The following is a 21922-nucleotide window of genomic DNA, read 5'->3' as shown; positions in this document are numbered from 1 at the left end:
GGTGCTTTGCTGCAGGAGGGACTGGTGCACTTCACAAAATAGATGGCATCATGAGAGAGAAAAATTATGTGGATATACTGAAGCAACATCTCAAGACATCAGTCAGGAAGTTAAAGCTTGGTCGCAAATGGGTCTTCCAAATGGACAATGACCCCAAGTATACTTCCAAAGTTGTGGAAAAATGACTTAAGGACAACAAAGTCAAGGTATTGGAGTGGCCATCACAAAGCCCTGACCTCAATCCTATAGAAAGTCTGTGGGCAGAACTGAAAAAGTGTGTGCGAGCAAGGAGGCCTACAAACCTGACTCCGTTACACCAGCTCTGTCAGGAGGAATGGGCCAAAATTCACCCAACTTATTGTGGGAAGCTTGTGGAAGGCTATCTGAAACATTTGACCCAAGTTAAACAATTTAAAGGCAATGCTACCAAATAATAATTGAGTGTATGTAAACTTCTGACCCACTGGGAATGTGATGAAAGAAATAAAAGCTGAAATAAATCATTCTCTACTCTTATTCTGACATTTCACATTCTTAAAATAAAGTGGTGATCCTAACTGACCTAAGACAGGGAATTTTTACCAGGATTAAATGTCAGGAATTGTAAAAAAACTGAGTTTAAATGTATTTGGCTAAGGTGTATGTAAACTTCTGACTTCAACGTTAGACCCACACCACACCCTCATGTATGCAAAACTGTGTGTCAACAATTTCATTCTCTCTTCCCAGGACAGAAATATTTTCTGGGAAAACAGTCACTCATGATGACATCAGCTATGAGCAAGCCTGCATCCTCTACAACCTGGGTGAGTTGAACCATTTGAACGGTGTAGTTGTAAAACTGACCTTAGATCAGCACTGAGGGCAAAACCATCCATCAAACAGCTATGTTCTGATTGCCATAATGTTGTCTTCTCTGTAGGTGCTCTCCACTCCATGTTGGGAGCCATGGATAACAGGGTGTCCGAAGAGGTGGGCAGAAGCAATGGCCGTCTATCTCTACCACGTCAACTTCTCTCTCCATGACATCTCACACGGACATCCATTGTGTTGCCCTCCTCTTTCTGAAACTCAATATGTCCCTTTGTCTATTTCTCTCGCTTCCATCTTCACTCCGTTCTGTCTCCCTTCCCCTTTCTCTCTCCCTCTAGGGGATGAAGGTGTCATGTACACACTTCCAGTGCTCCGCGGGGGCCTTCTCCTACCTGAGGGACCACTTCAGCCACAACTTCAGCGTGGACATGAGTCACCAGATCCTTAACCTCAACATCAACCTCATGCTGGTAACTATCACACGCACACACACACACCACACGCGCACTTGCACGTGTTCTCACAAGCATGCACACACATACATACACACACACACACACACACACACACACACACACACACACACACACACCCCCCTTCATCGTGGTTATTTGTCTCCGTTCAGGGTCAGGCTCAGGAGTGTCTTCTGGAGAAGTCCATGCTGGACAACAGGAAGAGTTTCCTTGTAGCCCGCATCAGTGCTCAGGTAAATCTCTCTCCTCTCAACACAAGACGTAGCAGCAGGGCACGATAACACCCTCTAGACCTCAGTTGCCGTAGAGCACGGTCGTTCTCAATAGGCATCAAACGGGGAGGGACTAACTGAACTTGTCCAATAAGAAAATGCTAATTGTTTTCTGTTGCAAAACTTTTTGCTACGGTGTGCCCTAATGAGTATGACTCAGATGTGCGGCTGTTCTGTTGTTGGCCTGGTGCAGGTGGTGGACTACTATAAGGAGGCATGCAGGGCTCTGGAGAACTCTGACACAGCCTCCATGCTGGGTAAGATCCAGAAGGACTGGAAGAAACTGGTACAGATGAAGATCTCCTACTTTGCTTCCATCGCCCATGTGAGTGTGAGACAGGACAGTTGTGAGGGAGTGAATTGCGAATGTGTTCTCAATTTGGTTTACGGATACTCTGTTATTGAATAACATTTATTTTCAGCTGCATATGGGGAAGCAGGCTGAGGAGCAACAGAAATATGGAGAGCGGGTATGTCACCTTCTTGACTATCCCTACTCCCCCTGTGTATCTTCCTCTGCATACCTCCATTCCTCTGCATGCATACCAATGTCTCTCCTTGTACACCTATTTTTCTAAAGCTGTGTGTTTTTGTGTTTTTAACAGCTGGCTTACCTGCAGAGCTCCTTAGACAAACTCAGTGAAGCCATCAAGTTGGCCAAGGTACAGTCACCTTCCAATTGACTCTGTGTGTAAACTTTTTGATTTGGCATTCTGAAATGGTTTCTTTTGTATCTGTTATCAAGCTTACAATAACAAAGTAACTGTCTTTATGCTCCTTTCCCTTAATCTCTATGAACAGGGTCAGCCGGACAGTGTGCAGGAGGCCTTGAAGTTCACCATGGACGTGATAGGGGGAAAGTAAGCAGCTATATTCCCTACTGTATATTCACTTATGATTGTGGGTAGGTTGGTACAATCTTTACCCCTTGGGATGTGGACAGTCACACACACTCTGCCACACTCTGTCACTCAAACAGTGGCGCTCTGGCTGAAGTGGTTCTCTCTGATCCGTCCTCTTTTTTATTTTGCTATTCATTATCCCCCGTCCCTTGTAGGTTCAACTCTGCCAAGAAAGACAATGACTTCATCTACCATGAGACTGTCCCCTTGTTGGAGACTCTTGCTTCCGTCAAAGGTAACATTGAACCCTGACCTATGACCTATCCTCACACACAACCTCTCCTGCATTTCATATACTATATTTGGATTTTCATTGTCATCATGTCCTCTCTAGGTGCCCCCCTGGTGAAGGCCTTGCCCGTGAACCCAACTGATCCCAGTGTCACAGGACCAGACCTGTTTGCCAAGCTGGTGCCCATGGCTGCCCACGAGGCCTCCTCTCTCTACAGCGAAGAGAAGGCCAAGTTGCTACGGGACATCATGGCCAAGATAGACAGCAGGAATGAGACTCTAGAGTGAGTCGGAGGGGCTGTGTGTGTGTTTGTGTCGTCTAGGTACGCCTTTTTACGATTTAATATAGTCACTTTGTGTGGTTACTGATCTAGCTCTGGGTTTACAGGCAGTTTATGGACTCTCTGGGTCTGGAGCCAGACTCGGTAGATAACCTGGACATGTACAGTCACATCCCCCCTGTACTGATGGAGAAGTGTGCTGCGCTCAGTGTCAGACCAGACACCGTCAAGAGCCTCATTCAGTCCATGCAGGGTGAGTGGTTGGCCTGGGACACACACATACACATGTCACACACACACATATGCACACAGCCTTTCGGTACTATCCCTATGTCTCTCTCCGTCTAGTTCTGTCTGGTGTGTTCACGGACGTGGAGGCGTCTCTGAGGGAGATCCGGGACGTGCTGGAGGAGGACGAGGCCGGGGTGCGGGCGCTGCAAGAGGCGGCAGGAGGAGGCCCCGCGGCGGAGCTGCACCCCCAGGCACATGCCCAGACCCTGGCTGAGATCCGCAGGGACCTGGAGAAGTACATGGAGGCCCATGAAAAGGCCAGCTTCACCAACACAGAGCTGCACAGAGCCATGAACCTGCACATCAGTAACCTGAGGCTGCTGGGGGGACCACTGGATGCCCTGAGAGACGCCCTGCCGAGGCCCCAACTCAACCAGGGTGGGTATAGGAAAGTGGAAAAGAGTTATGGTGTCATTTGGAGTGTATTTCTAAATCTATATGTGTGTGTGTGTTCCTACAGAGGAGGTGGCGGGGCTGCAGTGCATGAAGAGGATCCTGGGTAAGGTGCAGGAGATGAGGGACCAGAGGAGCACCCTGGAGAAACAGCTGCGTGACCTCATCCAGCAGGACGACATCACTTCCTCCCTGGTCACTACCGAGCGCACTGACATGAAGGTACAGGACATTGTGTGTGGGTTTGATCTTCATGAACTTCTAGACTAACGCATGCCTCTTAACACACTATATGTAACATTTGCCTCTCTCTCTCTCCCCACCTCTCTCTCTCCCCACCTCCCTCTCTCCCTCCCTATAGAGGTTGTTTGAGGAGCAGTTGAAGAAGTATGAGCAGGTGAAGGTGTACATCGACCAGAATCTGTCTGCCCAGGAGAACATCCTCAAGGCGCTGACGGAAGCCAACGTGCAATACGCCTCGGTCCGCAAGGGCCTCGCCGAGACGGAACACAAGTGAGCAAGGGCCTGGGAAGGATTTTAGTAGGACACCAGCACTATTGGTCAAAGGACTTTGACGCTGTTCCAGTCCAAGGCCATAGGGAAGGGGCCAATATAGGGAATCAGAATACACAAACATATCGGAGCAGACAAATGTCCACTGGAAACACTAGATGCATAAAGCACTAGCCCCATGTCATTGTTACTGAAGAAGTTCTCACCACTCCCTTTCTCTTCCTCTTCTCCTTCCTTTCTCTCGCTCCAACTCTCAGGTGGAACGGCACGGTGCAGACCCTGGTGGCGTCCTACGAGGCTTACGAGGACCTGATGAAGAAGTCCCAGGAGGGGAAGGAGTTCTACGAGGACCTGGAGACCAAGTCCTCCCGCCTGCTGGAGAGAGCTAAGACTCTGTGTCAGGGCAGAGAGGAGGAGAGGAAGGCCGTGCTGGACAGGGAGACCCAGAAGAATCCCCCTTCTCGGCCCACGGCAGCCAAACCGTCCCTGGGGTCCAAGGTGGGCTCAGACGTGGACTCTGCCTGTTCTAGTCTGGAGGATGCCGAGCTAGCCCAGATCAACGCTGCTATACTGAGCCTGGGAGGAGACCTGCCTGACGAGCTCCGTAGTCTACCCCCCGACCACCCCTCCCTGCACTCTGCCCTTCGCCCGGGACCTGAGGCTTTCCTTCCTGGTGCCAATCTGGGTGGCAATGCTTCGTTACCCTGGCCAGGGGCGCCTGGGGCACCGCTCTATACCCCTCAGTTCCCCCCAAACCTTCGCCCGCCCCAGTTCCCCGGCCCACTCCCCGCCCAGGGTTTCCCTCGCGGACCCTTCACTCAGCTACCCCCCCAGCAGACACCTGTTTCTGGCTATGGCCCTCCCCAGCCGCAAGCCCCCCAAACTGGGGGAGTCAGGCCTGCCCGTGCCCCTTTCCGTCCCTCCACTACTACAGTAGATAGTATCCAGACCCCCATCCCCAGTTATAACTCAGCCCCACGCCACCCTGTACCACCTACTGTCTCTGCAGGCTACGCTGTTCCCCCACAGATGGGTGTGTACCCACAGTACATGACCCAGCCTGGGGTGCCCATGCAAGCGCCCAGCCAGGTGCCACACCAACATCCACAGCAGCAGTACCAACACCCTCCTGGGCATCTGCCCCCTGGCTACCAGTCTGCCCCTAGGGCTATGCCCGGGCCCCGACCCCAGGCCCAGCAGGGTTACCCAGAGTACATGCCCCCCCAGCACCAGCCCCGGCCACCCATGCCCCCCCAGTATCAGCAGCCATATCCTGGTCAGCCCCAGCCCCAGCATGGCTACCAGCCCCAGTTACCACAGGGCTATCAGCCTCAACACCCTCAGCAGGGCTACCTGCCCCAACAGCCCTCACACATGATCCCAAGGGGCCCTCACCCACAGATGCCCCCCACTTCCCAGCCCATGCCCCCTGTCTCCCAACCATACATGCAACCTGCCAACCAACAGATGCCCCCGCACCCTCATCAGCAGATGCTACCTCCCCAACAACAACAAATGCATCCCAACGCCCAGCAAATGCACCCAGGCCCTCATCAGCAGATGCTCCCTAACAGCCAGCCGATGCCCCCAGTTTCCCAGCCTTACCTGCCCCCCACCAGCCAGCCCGTGCCCCCTGGCCTGCACCAGCCCATGCCCCCTGCTTCCCAGTCCCATCATGTCCACCTCCCTCAGGCTTACCTGCCCAGGGGCCCCCTCCCACCTCAGGGGCCCCAGATGCCCCACCCTGGTCAACCCTCCCAACATGTCTACCAGCCCCAGTTACCACAGGGCTACCAGCCTCCTATAATGCCTCAATCAGCCCCCCAACAGTCCCAGGCTACCCAGCCTGTAGCCCCCATGACCCCCACCATGTACCCCACTCCTCCAGGTGTGAACGGCTCTCCTGGAGCCCCACCACAGCCTACCTCTATGGGCCAACCTCGGCCCCCTCCCCAGCACATGATTCCACCAACTGCTGGAGCTCCTCCAGTGGCCCTTCGACCTAACGTCATCCTTCCCTCGCCCTCCCCTTCTCCCTCCCCAGGCCCCTCTTCACTAGGCCTGGCTCCCCAGAGGCCCTCCCCGGCCCCCACCCCTGGCGGTCCACCCTCTCTCCCTTCCTCCTCATCCCCCTCCACCTCCCTCTTCCCGCACCAGAACTCCATCACAGACGACCTGCTCTCCTCCAGCCCAGAGAGCCAGCCCGGTGGCCCCAAGGCCCCCGCCAACGTCCTCCAACCCACCAAGGCTGACCCTCAGGATGGGGAGCGCCGCAAGAAGAGCTCCCAGGGCGTCCGGCTGATCCAGGGCGACCCGTACCAAGCCCCCGAACGCGTAGCCCGCCTCTGCAGCGAACTCGAACGCTTCCGGTCAGCCGTGGAGTCTCTGGAGCGCCCGTCGGTGGACGAAGGTGGTCTGTCGCCGCTGGATGCCCGCTGGAAGGAGCTCCAGGAGGGGCAGGAGAGGGACGCCAGGCAGCTGTCCATTGCCATCGCTCGCTGCTACACCATGAAGAACCGCCACCAGGACGTGATGCCCTACGACTGTAACCGCGTGCTGCTGCGCTCGGGCAAGGACGACTACATCAACGGCAGCTTTGTGGAGGAGCTGTCGCCCTACTGCCCGCGCCTCATCGCCACGCAGGCGCCGCTGTCGGGCACGGCCGCCGACTTCTGGCTCATGGTGTGGGAGCAGAAGGTTTCGCTGGTGGTCATGCTGGTCTCAGAGCAGGAGTTAGATAAGGTATGAACACACTCAGGGGAGAAGGAATGGGTCATTCTAGGGGTCGCTTATAAAGGCTTACTACCGTGGGTGGTAGATGTACCACCTGTTTTGGTTTTTACCCAAGAAGGGATAAAAGGTAGGTAAGGAATTGGATAAGGCAGAACTTTGATTAGATGGTTTATTTACTTCCAGACTATTGACATAAACGTCTGTGAAAACACATCATTTCATTTGAAGTTATCAGTCCATATTTTGATTGACGCATTGTAATTTATTGAGAGGACCCCAACTCTTAGTCGGTTTCTTTACTGTGTTTCCGCAGGGAAAGGTTTTGCGCTATTTCCCGACAGAACGCGGCCAGCAGCTTGCTCAAGGACCAATCACAGTCACCCTGACTACGCAGAAGACCACGCCCACCCATGTGGAGCGAATGATTGGCCTGCAATACCGTGACCAGAGCCTCAAACGCACCGTCATACACCTGCAGTTCACCTCCTGGCCTGAGCTGTGAGTCCACACAGTAACAACTGATTAACCACTGTATGCGTGGAAATTAATACCTGGCTAACGAATACCATTTCTCTCTCTCTCTCCTTCTCCCCCCAGGGGTCTTCCTGAGAGCAAGAGCAATCTGATCTGCTTCATCCAGGAGGTTCATGGATACTACCTGCACCAGAGGCCCTTACACACACCTATTGTTGTGCACTGCAGGTAACACACACATGCTATTTTATTACTATCACCAAACATCATGATGATTCATCAAAACCACGTGTGTGTGTGTGTTGTATGTGAGTATTGACACTAACCCGGTCTCTCTCCATGACCTCAGCTCTGGCGTGGGGCGTACTGGCGCCCTCTGTCTGCTGTATGCAGCGGTACAGGAGCTGGAGGCAGGGAACAGCATCCCTGACCTACCTCTACTGGTCAAGAAGATGAGGCAGCAGAGGAAGAACATGCTGCAGGAGAAGGTAAGAACACACACACCTAACAAGCTCATGCTTTACAAGGGGTTAACGTCACATAGGCAAGTTCTCTAGTAAAAGCTCATGTCACTTTCCCATTGAGCATTGAGTCAATGTTTGTTGGTGTGATGGCTCTTCAAGGTCCTCCTCTTTCTGGTGTCTGTCCGCAGCTCCACCTGAAGTTCTGTTACGAAGCGGTGCTGAAACACGCTGAGCAGGTCCTCCAGAGACACGGCTACCTCCCTACCGCCCCCTGCAGCAAGATACCCAGCACTGCTACCACCAAGGTGAGCCCAGTCTCTCACTGAGACAGTTTTACATCCTTTTGGCATTCAGGCTTTAGGGTCTCAGACACTTGAATGGATAAGTGAGTAGTGGTGATAAATATGGTCCTATTGAAAAGTGAGTCGAAAAACTATTTGTATTTGCTTAGATTTTGGTGGTACTCGATGTAAGCTAAAATCGAGAGGCCATCTAGATGGGTTAGCTGACGTCACGAAAACCATGTTCACAAGAATTCCATGAGTTGTGGATTCTGGATGGCAAGATAGCTACCAACAATGACAAGAAACTGCAATGTGGGGAATCGTGACTCGTGTCATCATGGTATATTTATCATGGACATGGTATATTGGTACCATGTTGTGTTTTGACTGATTTCATGTCAATACTAATATGTCAAAACATTTGCTAGCTAGCTAATCAACAACTGTAATGATGTATGAGACAAGTGTTCATTGTGCACATTTATTTATGTTTTCAATAAACATTGGAGACTAAATATAGTTTACATGTTGTCAACAATCTAAGCCAACCCTATCTGTTTTGCACGTGTTGGTTTTGCTGCTTAACAACCAACCCTTCTATGCTACACTACTGCTCCCTCCTGTCTAAATATTGTCTGGTTGTCTTCTCCCTGTAGCCTTACTCTCGCCAGGAGTCCCAACAGGACATCGTTCTGGGAGGTGACATGACCATCAGCTCCATTCAGGCCACCATCGCCAAACTCAGCATCCGGCCCCCCAGTGCCACTGACCCAGCCATGGACCCTGTCCTTGACATTGGTGCCCCCTCTGGTCTAGAGGACCAACCCTTCACTCCCCCCACCGGCCTGCCCTTGGATAGAGAGCTAGAGCCAGCCGCCACCCCCGCCCGGGACCCCTCTCCCAACGAGACCCAACCCTCCTCCTTCAGTCCCCCACTCTCCTCCCCAGAGAAGGTTCAGTCCCTACCACCCAATGGTGTGGATACCACCGCCCCTTCCTCTCCCCCCACAGCCAATAACCATGCGGTTCCAGAGATGACCCCTGATCCAGCCCCTCCCTCTGGCCCGGCCTTGAACTCTCTGGAGCTGCTGGCCTCTCTGACTCCCGAGGCCTTCTCCATGGAGGGTGGTGGGTGCAAGGGGAAGCACCGTGTCACTAAGCAGAGCTTCCTGCAGCCTGCCGAGGGCCAGGGCCTCCACCAGGGGCCCTACGAGGAGGGGGGAGACGACCCCCTGAGCAACCTCGACCCCCTCTGGAGCCTCAACAAGAACTGAAACACAGCCACGATGCCCTCTTTCTCTCTCCCTTCATAGCCGTGTCAAACTGACCTGTAGCCTTTAGAACTAGTTCTTCTTGAGTCTCTGATTCTTCGCTAATGAACCAAAATGACTCAAATGGTGGAAACTTCAAGAATCACAACTAGAAGTGCTTAGGGGCTAGGTTTGAACCTGGGCCTTTGTCGCTTTAGGGACACTTCAGGTGTCCTACATTCCGCCTCCCGTCACTGGTGGCCTGGCTGTGCTTCTGGGACCAAATCACTGCACTTGTCTTTTCTTTCCCTGTATGTCTAACTGTACCAGATGGGTCTGTTCTTCACTCCCTGCTTCAGAGCTGGCCACTCAGCACCACTACAATCCTAGCAGCAGTGTCTATGGTTCCCTCTTACAGCTGGTTGCTCTGGGCCAGGGAGGAGGTTGCAGACGAAGGCTCTCGTTAACAGCATACATAGAGCAGAATCAGCCCGTCTTAGCATTTTTCTTGTCTTTCATTAACACTGTAAATATATCTTGAATAAATGTAGGTTGGCATGGTTTTGACTACTGTATTTTATACATTCCATAAGCTAACATTTTTTTTCCCTACAGAAAATCATACACTACAGACATGACAAGGTATCAAAGCCTCTTTATTTGGAAATTAGTATAAAGTTTTTCTCCGGTGTTAAAAATAGTAAAATAGGCCAGAATATTTGCTACCGGCCCTACAGTCTGTGCACCCTAGCCAACCGAAGGAAGGTGGTTCAGGAGGGGGGCAGAGCATTGTTATGATTCCACAAAAACAATATTTACACCCGTTTCTTTCTGCCCCTCCCTCTCAAATATTTTGTAGGACCAAAAGGGTCAGATCAAGGGGACATGGGCTGTGCTCCAATCATCTTAAATGCTTCCCTTCTCATCTCCTTTCATCACTACTGATAGTACAGTGGCAGAACTCCTGTTCCATAAACATTCCAATGATGTTTGGAGCATAGTGCTCGCAACACCAGAGTGGTGAGGTTTAATTCCTGCATAGTGTGGGTGTCAAATAACTATCGTATCATTATTTGCAAGGAGATAAGGAAAGGCAGCTTAAAAGGACTTGGAACACAACCATATTTAACTCAGGCAGCAGTTTATATCCTTACAATTGTAAGTGAATCTACACTCTAAAGCGTTTACCTATTTACATTAAAAAAAGGAAATAAATTACAACAGAACACGGGTGCACAACTCCAGTCCTTCAGGGATGGCGTGTGTCTGGGTTTTCGCTTCTCTTCAATTCATCTTATTGATAAACCAGCAGACACAGCAACACTTGAGGACTAAAGCTGTCCACCCCTGCATTCACAAGTCTGATGTGTGCGTTTTATGTTTTCAGTATGTGTGTTTCTGAATGTCTTTCTATACATTGTTTCAAAGTGCCTAGTGTGTGAGAGGGCTAGTGCACAAGTTAGTGTTATATCTGTTGGTTGAAGTTCAGTGGATTTGCTTTTCAATATCAAGCATCCCAGATCTACATTCAGCTATGGGTGTAAGTAACCAAGTAGGCTAACATCTAAGGTCAAGTCCACTACGCTCTCTCTGCAGGCTGGCGCTACGGTCACTCAGAGGTAACGGGCTGGGAGAAAGGTTGAGTTAGAGAGTTCCCACCTAGAGGGGTACGATCATATTCCTAGTCTGAGGCCCTCGCTGACATGAAGACTGGCTGGGCCAAGGTGGAGTTATCCACATTACTGGTACACTACCCATCCTCTCCTTTTATGCCTGATCGGGTTCTCAAACTCACAAGCAGAGAATTACAGAGATAAGACAAAAAAAAAATAGAGATACCTTTTCAGTGAATTGGGAAAAACATAGTGGACAGAGAAACACAGTTGTAAGATGTTTTTCAAGAGGAAGCCATTTTAGGTATTTCAAAAGTAACGTGATTTCCTCAATGGAACCTTTTGTCAGAGAACAAGACGTACAATGGTAACATGGCAATGTTACTAACGTAAAACCGTGAAATTAAATATAGTCACAATCTCAAACGATCTGACATTTCTCCCGGGCGCAGTCAACATGGGAAGAGAGCAGCCAATGTAAACTCTGACAATGTGTGCCAATGTAGAGCTACCACACCTTCAGATGCAAATCTCAAATTCAAGCAGAAAGTATAGAGCCTCTTACAGCTTAAGGGGCTCTTAGGGGCCAGATTGGTCCTCTTGCAGCAACAGTAGCCCTAAAATAAGAGGCTGGGGTAAGGCAAGGAACCTCTCCCCCTCAATCCCCAACTCCAAGAAAACACTTACGCGTTTTCAGTTCCAAAATATTATTACAAATATTAATGTCATCATAACCAATGTTAAAAATCTAACCATACATTTATGACATCATCTGCACATCTCAAATTGTTACTAATAAATAGATTTAAAAATAAAAAACAACCCTCTCAAGGTGCATTTCATTACAGTAATCGTATCCAGTTCTCTCTCGCGCACACACACACACACACACACAATAATGAAGGATTTTTGTCAGCAATGTTTTCACCATAAAAAGGGACTGTTTCTTTCCCAGGACACAAAACACACACATGCTAGTAACTGCTTAGCTTAGCCCAACGACCCTCAGACTTCATGACATGAGCCTGCTACAGCTGCGCTACATTGATTGGCTGGCGTGGTATCAAACACTCCGCCAATGACAGCGGCATAGAGTGCAGTGACAGTCTGATTGTTGGGTGTGTGTACCCCAAACCATCCGATGCTTGGACACAAACCCCCTGAGCTAGTAACAAGGTCATCTTTCTGGTCAGACAGACCTCACCCTGTGGCAGGTTGACCACTTGTAAGTCTGTCTGTACATCTGTCTCTCCAACCAGACATTAGCTTTATAAAAAACATGATGTATTGCTATAGAAATGCCCTCCCAGCTAAATCAGGTGAAGCGCTAACGATCTAAATTAGCCACAACTGTTTCCAAGAAAATTGTCCAACTGCAGCGTAGTGTAGGGCCAAAATGAGTTGAGTTTGCATATATCCCCATTGTCAGTACTGATTATTCCATCTACTCCTCCAAGCCACTGTGTGGCGCCTGTCCTAGTTCTGCTTCTGCTCAGTCCAGCTTCTCCAGCACCGCGGGTACGTAGACCAGGCTGAGCTCGGAGCCAAAGTCGCAGACGATGGCGGCGTTGTTTAGCACCACGAGCTGGCGAACCCCCTGGCCGTCGCTGCTCTGGCCCAGGTAGACCGTCTGGAGGAGGTCTCCGAAGTTCAGGTCCCAGAAGGACACACAGCCCTGGCCCCCTGTCACCAGGAGAGACTCAGAGATCACCCCCAGACTGGCACCGCAGCCCACCTCCTGGGGGGCCGGGGGGGGGGGAAGAGGGAAAGAAAGAAAGAAAAATTGGGATAGAAGCAGGCGAAGAGGCATAAATTATCGTTGAAAAACAGGAGACTATTATACCTGATTTCTCCCAAATGACACACACACACACACACACACACACACACACACACACCTGCTGTATGGAGTAGAGCTTGATGCCCGTGCTGCGGTCCCAGATGCAGATGAGGTCGTCGAGGCCGCTGCTGATCACGCACGATGTGGTACACACCAGCGAGGTCACGTCGCCGCGGTGACCGTACACGTGGCTCACCCGGCTGCCCGTCAGCACATCCCACAGACAGATTGCTCCGTCCTGCCCCCCACTGGCCAGAACCATGGTCTGCAACACAACAATGACTGATACTTCACATGGGTCATATTCATTAAGTACAAACAGAAAAAAGTGGACTGCTATGGGGAGGGACTACCTGGAGTTGTTCATAAGCAGTCCTAATTTTCCATTGCACAACGTTTTGCTACGATGTGCCCTAGTAAGGGTGGCTTACACTTGAATGGATTTTGATCGGAAAGGAGTACCTTAGGCCGCGTTTACACAGGCAGACTTTTAACCAATGAGACCAGCTCTGAAAAAGATCTGATTTGAAAAGATTTGATGTGATTGGTCAAAAGACCAATTAGTGTAAAAAATACACCCAGCAAGACTGGTACAGAAGGTTTGGAAAAGGTGGGATTTTAAGAGCAAGGTGAGCCCATTGCATAACTATCCTTCTGGGGGAAATTCTTAAAGGGAGCTGATTTTGGGTTGGAATGCAGCCAGACAACAGTTTAGCCATTGGAACACAGGAGGACATGGCTGTACCAAAGGGGCGGGAGGGGACAGACCGTACCATTGACTAACCTGGTCTATGTAGATGGCAGTGATTCCCCCAGAGTGGCCCTGGAGCGTGAAGAGACAGCATGAGTCCTCCAGACGATACACCTGACGCACAGGGACAAACTGCAGGGTTTTAGTGTGCGAGTGTTGATTTTATACTGTATTATCATGCAAACGGTTGGTGAACGATATACACGCGTGTGTATGCGTTTCTGTACATCTGTGAGCGTGTTCTCCCTCACCCTGACGGTGTGGTCCTGGCTGCCCGTGACCACTCTGCCGGCCGCGGCTCGCAGCACCGTGATGGGTTTCTGGTGGGCACACTGCACCGAGCGCGTCAGCTGGCATGAGATCACATCCTCACTGCTGTAGCAGGGCGAGGGCGGCATGTTACTGCGCCCGGGGGGACCTGGCACCACACACACACCCAACATGGATAACACACTCATTACAGACGTCTACAGTTAAAACGCTCCCAAAGTCACGACGTCACAAACGTCAAAAGTAAACATGTCTGAAGACACCTTACTTGATAATTAGTTAACTACACTATTTATAGCTACCGCTGTGGTGGGTTACCGCTGAGTGTACAAAACATTATGAGCACCTTCCTAATATTGAGTTGCACCCCCTGTTGCACTCAGAACAGCCTCAGTTCGTCGGGGCATGGACTCTACAAGGTGTCGAAAGTGTTCCACAGGGATGCTGGCCCATGTTGACTAATGCTCCCCACAGTTGTGTCAAGTTGGCTGGATGTCCTTTGGGTGGTGGACCATTCTTGATACACACAGGAAACTGTTGAGCGTGAAAAACCCAGCAGCGTTGCAGTTCTTGACACAAACCGGTGCGCCTGGCACCTATTACCATACCCATTTCAAAGGCACTTAAATCTTTTGTCTTGCCCATTCACCCTCAATGACACATACACAATCCATGTCTTAAAAAGGCTTAAAAATCATTCTTTAACCTGTCTCCTCCCTTTCATCTATACTGATTGAAGTGGCTTTAACAAGTGACATCAATAAGGGATCATAGCTTTCACCTGGTCAGTATATATCAAGGAAAAAGCAGGTTCCTAATGTTTTGTACACTGTGTATATTGACATCATTGGGTCGTTTGACAGTGTGTGTGAAGCTCACCTCTGTACTGCAGTAAGCCCAGAGGCTTGTTGATGTCGACAGTGAAGAAGTCTAGAGAGCCGTCGAGTCTGGCCGCCACGATCCTGTTGTTGAGGAAGGCCAGGGCCGTGATCCCAGAGACGCCGTCTTCATTACTGCAGCGTAACGAGCCCTCCACTGCGTCCCACAGCTAACCACATAACACGTTAGTGCACTTGCCCTGGCTTTCTCCGTGCCAATTTCTCCTACTCTGACTGTCTCTCCTCTGGCAAATATTGTTTCCTGCTTGCTCATTGTGACTACCTCCTCTCTTCCCCCTCGCCTTCCATCTCATCCACTGGTTTCTTTCTGTTCTACAAGGGAGCATCATAAAGTGTCTAGTGACGGTGTAGGGGCTAGGGGGGGTTGATTTGGGATTGGGTCTCACCTCCAGTTTTCCGCTGCTCCTCCCAGCAGCGATGAGGTTCCCCCGGAGCTCCATAGCCCACACGGCGCTCTCCCAGTCCGGGGTTCCCTGGCCCTGTGGAGCAGGGGGCTGGATGTACCCCAGGCTGCGTCTCCTCTGGGGAGGGGGTCCCGACAGAGGTGAGGAGGAGGGGTAGGAGGCAGTGAGGCCCGGCGAGGGAGGCTCGTGCTCCAGGTAGGCCTTCTCCACCAGCCCCCCGAAGTCAAAGCCATCCCTGGGCGGGGTGAGGAGGAGGTGGGAGGGCGGCTGGGAGTCGAAGTTGGTGTCGATGAGGGGGGTGAGGTCGGGTTGGTCCTCAAAGAGGGCAGGACGTGGGGCAGTCCGCCGCCTGAGGGGGTAACTCTCGTCCTCGTCGAAAACCCCGCCCCCTGGTTCTGTCCCGCCCCCCAGATTTTCAGGTTCGGCCACACCCACGGCGTCCCAACCATCCCGCTGCTCCCAGCAGCCACTGCTGCTACTCCGCCGCAGCCTGACAGAGAGAGTTTAGTGTTCAGACCAGGAGGCTGGATATGCATATAGGAGAACAGGTTGGAAGACTATGTAGAAAGAAATGACATGGGAATGAGACGAAGGGAGAACATAAAAACTATGCTGAAAAAAACCCATCTAATGACTTACATATGTAAAGTTAATATTGTATATTTATTATTAAAATAATACAAGTTGTACTCTGAAGAGGTGGGTGGTGCCAGGCCAAAAAAGATAAAACATTTTGCATGAATACAAGCAAGAACTGTCCATAGGTGTGTGTATGTAATCCTGTATCGGCCAAGGTGACCTTGTGGATATGTTATGTGTGTGCGTGTCTTACCCATGTTTAGGAATGACGGTGAGGCAGTCTCCAGTCTGAGTGTCCCAAACGCGGATCTGTCCTGCCAGACAACAACTGGCCAACAGCATGCCGTCACTCGCCAGACACTCTATGTCCTGGGGAGAGAGAGAGAGAGAACGCAGAGGAGAGATACTCGTAAATATCCATGCAAATGAACAATGGTATTTGTGTCAGCGTGTGTGTGTGTGTGCGCGCGCCCAGTCTCTCACCATGCTGTGTCCACGCAGCAGCAAGGGGGAGATCTCGCTGATGGGTGGCGAGTAACCGTAGTCGTCGCAGGGCAGGTCACCGCGGCGCCGGCGCCCGTGGGCCACGCCGTTCTGGCCGTAGTTGCGGGAACAGAGGACCCGGTAGAGACAGAAGAGCAGCAGCACCAGCAGAACCCCTGCCGCCAGGCCCAGAGCTGCTACCCTAGAGAGAGAGACAGACAGGGTTAATAACCTGTTTTCTGCCTTCTCCACACGTGCCAATAAAGCTGGTTAGGGTTGCATTGACAGAGAGAGAGAGAGCACATCAGAGACAGACGGTACCAATGACGGTGTGAACTTGACACACCGACATAAATCCTCAGCATGACATTCCATAACACGACCGACTGTTCGTCGTCCCCCTGTGAGGAAAGCAGAGCCATATGTAATGGGTCTAGTGTGTCCCTCTAGTGGAGACGGGTGGAAAGGCAGATGCCTAAACAGCACCTGTCGTGTAGAATGAGTCACTGCCATGACAACAGGGCCTGACACACTGGTGTGACCAGCTCCACGTGCAATACCAGTCCTGAAACCACGGCAGAGTCTGATTGGTCCAGCACACGTACTCTCCCACACATGCTCATGCATGGAGTCAGCGTGTACACACTGACTTTATGGTCCTTAGGGAAACGTTGTACCCATGTGGTGTGCACACTGGCTGCACATGTTCAAGCCAATCAGACCACTTCCGTGGAAGTATGCAAATGTAGACCGTTGAGAACCAGGGACAAAATGGCTGTTTTTCCTCACCTTATGGTTGCACTTCCATTCACACTACAACAGAAAGCAGCCTTTCCATTTGTGGCTTGAAATGATGTTAGAAAATGATCATACTAATGTAATTCCATCACCACCACAGACCTAACATAATAAAATAGTGTCCAACATTGATTGGCAACCAGTTTATTTGTTTATGACTATTGTAAACCGGCTGAGGGAGATTCTCTGAAAATAACAGTGAGTCCACCTAAGCAAGAGTTCCAGGAAGCTGTCCTTGATTGGACAACCATAGATACGACAGATCCTACTTTATTCTGGGAGAACCATCCAGGCCCCTCCTCCTTGACCTGACCCAAAGATTGTAATAGATAAATCTCCATCCGTGCCTGGCCTGTGTTTCAGAGATGACCTTCACCACTGTGGCCTTTCTCTCAGATATGAACCCGTGAACACTGATCTGGGTTTCACAGATGACCTTCACCACTGTGGCCTTTCTCTCAGATATGAACCGTGAACACTGATCTGGGTTTCACAGATGACCTTCACCACTGTGGCCTTTCTCTCAGATATGAACCGTGAACACTGATCTGGGTTTCACAGATGACCATGACCTGATGAATATGATTCAAACCGCCCACTTCCAATGAAACACCTCCCTGGTGTTACACATCACAGTGGACACAGTTCCAAAGTTGGATCCATTTTAATATGCTTTTGGTCAAGGATGTAGTACACTGCAGTAAAAACACCGGTGGTCTTTGAAAACAATATTCCCACCCTCACTTCTCAAGCAGCACAGCACCCCGCTGCATAATTCTGCTTGTTCTAATAGAAACATTGACGTTGGCCGTACTGCCTGTTACTTTGAGGAACCTTTGCCGCCTACTAGGGAAAACACAGTTGAGAGGCCGTTTCACTCAGTCCAAAAACCACACCAACCATTACCCACTCCACCATGACATCATCAACCCACGGACATCTTACGAGTAACCTGACAGCCAATCAGATGAGCCGGTAGACAGGACCAAAGTCTGTGAGTCAGTGAGGGAGTTAATTTTGCATGGCCCTGTGCCCCGGGTGGGTGGGGGCACCGATGCAAAACCAACCTCGCCCAATATCCAGTCAACTCAACTATAGAGATAAGAGAAAAAACGATTTTCTTTCTTCCTACCTTTTTTGAGATAACCATCGACACGGTGACAGACTGTTTGGCCGTGCTTCGTTTGCAAGGTTAGAAAGAGAGGAAGAAGAGAGAGGTGTGGGACTAGTGTTGCAAATCCTGGTTGGACGGTTCCGGATTTCCTGCTTATTCCTTCCTGATTCCAGGAATCCTCCAACCAGGATTTCCTGCTTATTCCTTCCTGATTCCAGGAATCCTCCAACCAGGATTTCCTGCTTCTTCCTTCCTGATTCCAGGAATCCTCCAACCAGGATTTCCTGCTTCTTCCTTCCTGATTCCAGGAATCCTCCAACCAGGATTTCCTGCTTCTTCCTTCCTGATTCCAGGAATCCTCCAACCAGGATTTCCTGCTTATTCCTTCCTGATTCCAGGAATCCTCCAACCAGGATTTCCTGCTTATTCCTTCCTGATTCCAGGAATCCTCCAACCAGGATTTCCTGCTTATTCCTTCCTGATTCCAGGAATCCTCCAACCAGGATTTGGGGTAAAACCAGGGAATTTATTGAAAGTTTCCAGAATTTTGCAACCCCACGTGGGACAAATTCAAGCCTACACTGTGTGAGATGTGGGTTTGGACTGTGTGGAGTATCACTGAATCTCTTGGCCTTGAAGCCATAATCGTTCACTATAACGTTGATCTTTTGCCTGCACAAGAGCATTAGCATGGACTTTGAAGTGGTGTGCACTGTGCATGGGTGTGTGTGTGTGTGTGTGTGTGTGTGATTTGAAAAACATGAAGTGCATGGATTGTGGTAGGGGGAATATTAGTCAATCTGTAGTTTGAAGGCGTTAGATATAGAGTTTGGTGTGTGTGTGAGTATGTCGGTACTGACTTGTAGAGCGTGAGGTCTGCGGGCAGGTCGTTAGTTTTGAGGCTGGGCGGCGGGGGGTGGCGTGTGTCCTGGGGGTGACGTGTCTCGATGGCCTCCCGGGGGCTCAGGTGGAATGTGACGGGGATGACAGGCAGGATGCTGATGTATCTGTGGGACAGAAAGGTAACATGACATTTCCTAACATTAAACAATGAATTCACCCTAACCCAAAAGCATGGTAAGTAGGGTCAACAGTGACACACACCTCCGATAAAAACACACACCTCCGATAAAAACACACATCCAGTAACTCATTCCAACTCCCCTGACCTACCTCTTTGCCAGAGTAATATTATAGTAGCTGAAGAGCGAGGGCCAGTGTCTGAAAGACAGCTTCCTCCAGCCCTCCTCATCCTCCGCCCCCCAGCTGATCTGGGGCACCAGAGGTGGGGCCTGGGCCTGGTGGGGTACTCCTTCCCTGGGGGCCCCATGGTGGCCCTGGGACTGGTTCTCCGGAAGCGGGGTGGGTTCAGCGGGGGCAGGGAGGACACTGAGGGTGCTGGCGGGGTCCCCTCCTGGTCCAGGGAAGACTGGGGCTACTCCCAGGTGGGGGGGCAGACCCCCGGCCCCACCCTCCCCCAGGGGGCTCTGTTCAGACACCTGGGCTGCCAGGTAGGTACGGAGGCCAGCGGGGTCCGTGTAGGCCAGGATACCAATCCAGATCACTGTACCCACCTACAACAATACAGGGATAGAGGGACATGTCAACGCATGCAGAGGACTACTTCAAGGAAGTACTGTAAACGTTCAGACAGTCATACAGAGACGGACACATACTGACAGACGAGACAGACCGTAAAACACTCAACAGGTAGACTCTCTGTTAAAAGGCCTTGAGACAAGGCCCTCAAGGCTTTTTCACACTGCATGTTCTTATCCCAGTGCTAACTCACCCTCCTTTCACACAAGCATTTGTTAACACTGGACTAAGTGAAACTAGGGTTGCAAAATTCCGGAAAATCCAGTTGGAAGAATCCCGGAATCAGACGGGAATAAGCAGGAAATCGGGAGTCTTCAATCCTAATTTCTGAAAAGCCTGTGCATTTTGCAAAATAATCGTGCAACCCTAACTTAAACGGTCTTTTCAGGAAGTGCCTCCAGCCAGTCTCACCATGATGAAGCGCTGGGCCAGACGCGTGCGGGCCAGGAAGTAGACCACACGGAGCCTCTTGGGCAGACGCAGGTTCCTGAAGGCGGGCGTCTGCAGGGTGATGGTGTGGGGCGAGGGCCGTGGGGGAGGAGGCGCCTCCCGAGGGCGCAGGGGGCCCGGTTTGGGAAGGGGCATCCCCGCCTCGGCCGGAAGACGCCGGTTCAGATCGGCCAACTGTGTGTGAGAGGACAGTTTCAGGGTGCGCGGGCATGTGGGAGTGTGCAACACGTATGAGAGTACAAGTATTGAGTACATGTGTATGGATTACTGTTAGAGTATGCATGTGTATATGACTAACAGGGGAACAAGGTGGATAAAGAGAATGTCAATATTTTAAAGAGCACTGTAGACTGAAGAAATGACTCATGTCTCAAGAGACCTCACCTTCACGTGGCAAATGTGTGTGTGTGTGTCTATGACCTCACCTCCATGCTGTAAACTACTAAGGAAAGCACTGTTGACAGTGTGTGTGTGTATGTGTGTGTGTGTTCACCTCCATGCGTCGGATGTCAATGGAAAGAACTGTGGTGAAGAAAAACATCTGAAGGAAGAAGTCAGACACCAGACCCACCACAGCAAACAGACAGAACTCCTGGAAACACAGAAATAAACAGCAGGCCGCTCATAACACACACAGTAGAAGTGGGTGTGTGCATGTTGTGTGGCAGTATGCTCTACTCTGTCTATGTGAATGAAAGTGTGTGTGATAGATTGGTGTGTGTGTGTTACCTGGATAGCGGGCACCAGGGTGAAATATCCTATGAGGACGATGCACAGCTCTGTGGCCATGTTCTTCATGATAGACCAGCTCTCATTACTAAGGCCTGTAGAGGGACAACACAATACCACATTAACAAATGCTTGGATTTCACACACACACACACACACACACACACACACACACACACACACACACACACACACACTTTGTTCTTCTATCCTCGTGGGGACCTAAAATTAATGTCCATTCCAAATCCTATTTTGTTACAGGTTAGGTTTAGGGTTAGGGAAAAAAATATATATTTGTTATGGTACTTTTGACCCCTTTCTATCCCCAATTTTGTGATATCCAACTGGTAGTTAGTCTTGTCCCGTCACTGCAACTCACATATGGACTCGGGAGAGGCGAAGGTCGAGAGCGTGCATCCTCCAAAACACAACCCTACCAATCCTCACTGCTTCTTGACACACTGCTCGCTTAACCCGAAAGCCAGCCGCACCAATATGTCGGAGGAAACAAGGAAATGGTGACCGAAGTCAGCGGTCGAACCCTGGTCTGTAGCGATGTCTCAAGCACGATGTAGTGCCTTAAACCGCTGCGCCACTCAGGAGGCCCCCTTACCCTAATTCTAACCTTAAAATATCCTTTGTCCTCATGGGGCCATGGGAAATGTCCCCACAAAGAAGAATTTTCCTTGTTTTACTATCCTTGTGGGGACTTATGGGGATTTTAGGTCCCCACAAGGATAGAAGAACCAACCCACACACACTCTCTTACCCTGAGCGATGCGTAGTTTGACCTCCAGGTCAACAGGGGTGGACACCACAGACTTGGTGAGAACCAGGACGTTCTCCAGCCCTATCACCACCACCAGATAAGGGAAGATCTCACTGACAGAGAGACAACATGATTACAAGGCTGTTGTGAATAATACTTCATAATCTCATTTGAGTAACCAGTGCTCTCAGTACCTATTTGTGGATCAGGTGACAAATGCAAGTTTGGATGTTAGGGTGGGAGAGAGGTC

At 50.6% G+C, this 21922-nt stretch overlaps 2 protein-coding genes across 4 annotated transcripts in view; one reads left to right on the top strand and one right to left on the bottom strand.

Moving 5' to 3' along the window:
- Positions 1-9935, top strand: part of LOC106581009 (tyrosine-protein phosphatase non-receptor type 23) — a 29990-nt gene extending 20055 nt beyond the window's left edge. The window contains exons 4-23 of the mRNA XM_014162665.3: positions 730-806; positions 923-972; positions 1152-1283; positions 1439-1519; positions 1752-1883; positions 1981-2028; positions 2164-2220; positions 2360-2418; positions 2616-2695; positions 2795-2975; positions 3080-3225; positions 3321-3641; positions 3724-3878; positions 4018-4169; positions 4427-6911; positions 7216-7400; positions 7500-7604; positions 7726-7864; positions 8029-8145; positions 8781-9935. Coding sequence (XP_014018140.3) covers positions 730-806; positions 923-972; positions 1152-1283; positions 1439-1519; positions 1752-1883; positions 1981-2028; positions 2164-2220; positions 2360-2418; positions 2616-2695; positions 2795-2975; positions 3080-3225; positions 3321-3641; positions 3724-3878; positions 4018-4169; positions 4427-6911; positions 7216-7400; positions 7500-7604; positions 7726-7864; positions 8029-8145; positions 8781-9398 — 5320 coding nt within the window. The 3' untranslated portion in view covers positions 9399-9935. The remainder of the gene's footprint in view (positions 1-729; positions 807-922; positions 973-1151; positions 1284-1438; positions 1520-1751; positions 1884-1980; positions 2029-2163; positions 2221-2359; positions 2419-2615; positions 2696-2794; positions 2976-3079; positions 3226-3320; positions 3642-3723; positions 3879-4017; positions 4170-4426; positions 6912-7215; positions 7401-7499; positions 7605-7725; positions 7865-8028; positions 8146-8780) is intronic.
- Positions 9936-10012: 77 nt separating this feature from the next.
- LOC106581016 (sterol regulatory element-binding protein cleavage-activating protein) overlaps positions 10013-21922 on the bottom strand; it is a 28569-nt gene continuing 16659 nt past the window's right edge. For 2 of the 3 annotated variants that reach the window (XM_014162694.3, XM_014162682.3), the window contains exons 8-21: positions 21673-21785; positions 20904-20998; positions 20668-20766; positions 20136-20348; positions 19299-19699; positions 18986-19132; positions 16214-16415; positions 15984-16099; positions 15134-15641; positions 14728-14896; positions 13830-13996; positions 13612-13710; positions 12886-13092; positions 10013-12725 (exon numbers count right to left, since the gene is read on the bottom strand). In XM_014162694.3, the coding sequence (XP_014018169.2) occupies positions 12480-12725; positions 12886-13092; positions 13612-13710; positions 13830-13996; positions 14728-14896; positions 15134-15641; positions 15984-16099; positions 16214-16415; positions 18986-19132; positions 19299-19699; positions 20136-20348; positions 20668-20766; positions 20904-20998; positions 21673-21785 (2782 nt within the window). In that variant the 3' untranslated portion in view covers positions 10013-12479. The remainder of the gene's footprint in view (positions 12726-12885; positions 13093-13611; positions 13711-13829; positions 13997-14727; positions 14897-15133; positions 15642-15983; positions 16100-16213; positions 16416-18985; positions 19133-19298; positions 19700-20135; positions 20349-20667; positions 20767-20903; positions 20999-21672; positions 21786-21922) is intronic. The other variant, XM_045702893.2, reaches the window with a different exon arrangement.

Source organism: Salmo salar, chromosome 02 (genome assembly GCF_965601325.2).
Source record: "Salmo salar chromosome 02, fSalSal1, whole genome shotgun sequence".
Taxonomy (NCBI): domain Eukaryota; kingdom Metazoa; phylum Chordata; class Actinopteri; order Salmoniformes; family Salmonidae; genus Salmo; species Salmo salar.
This window is presented reverse-complemented; position numbering and strand designations above follow the sequence as displayed.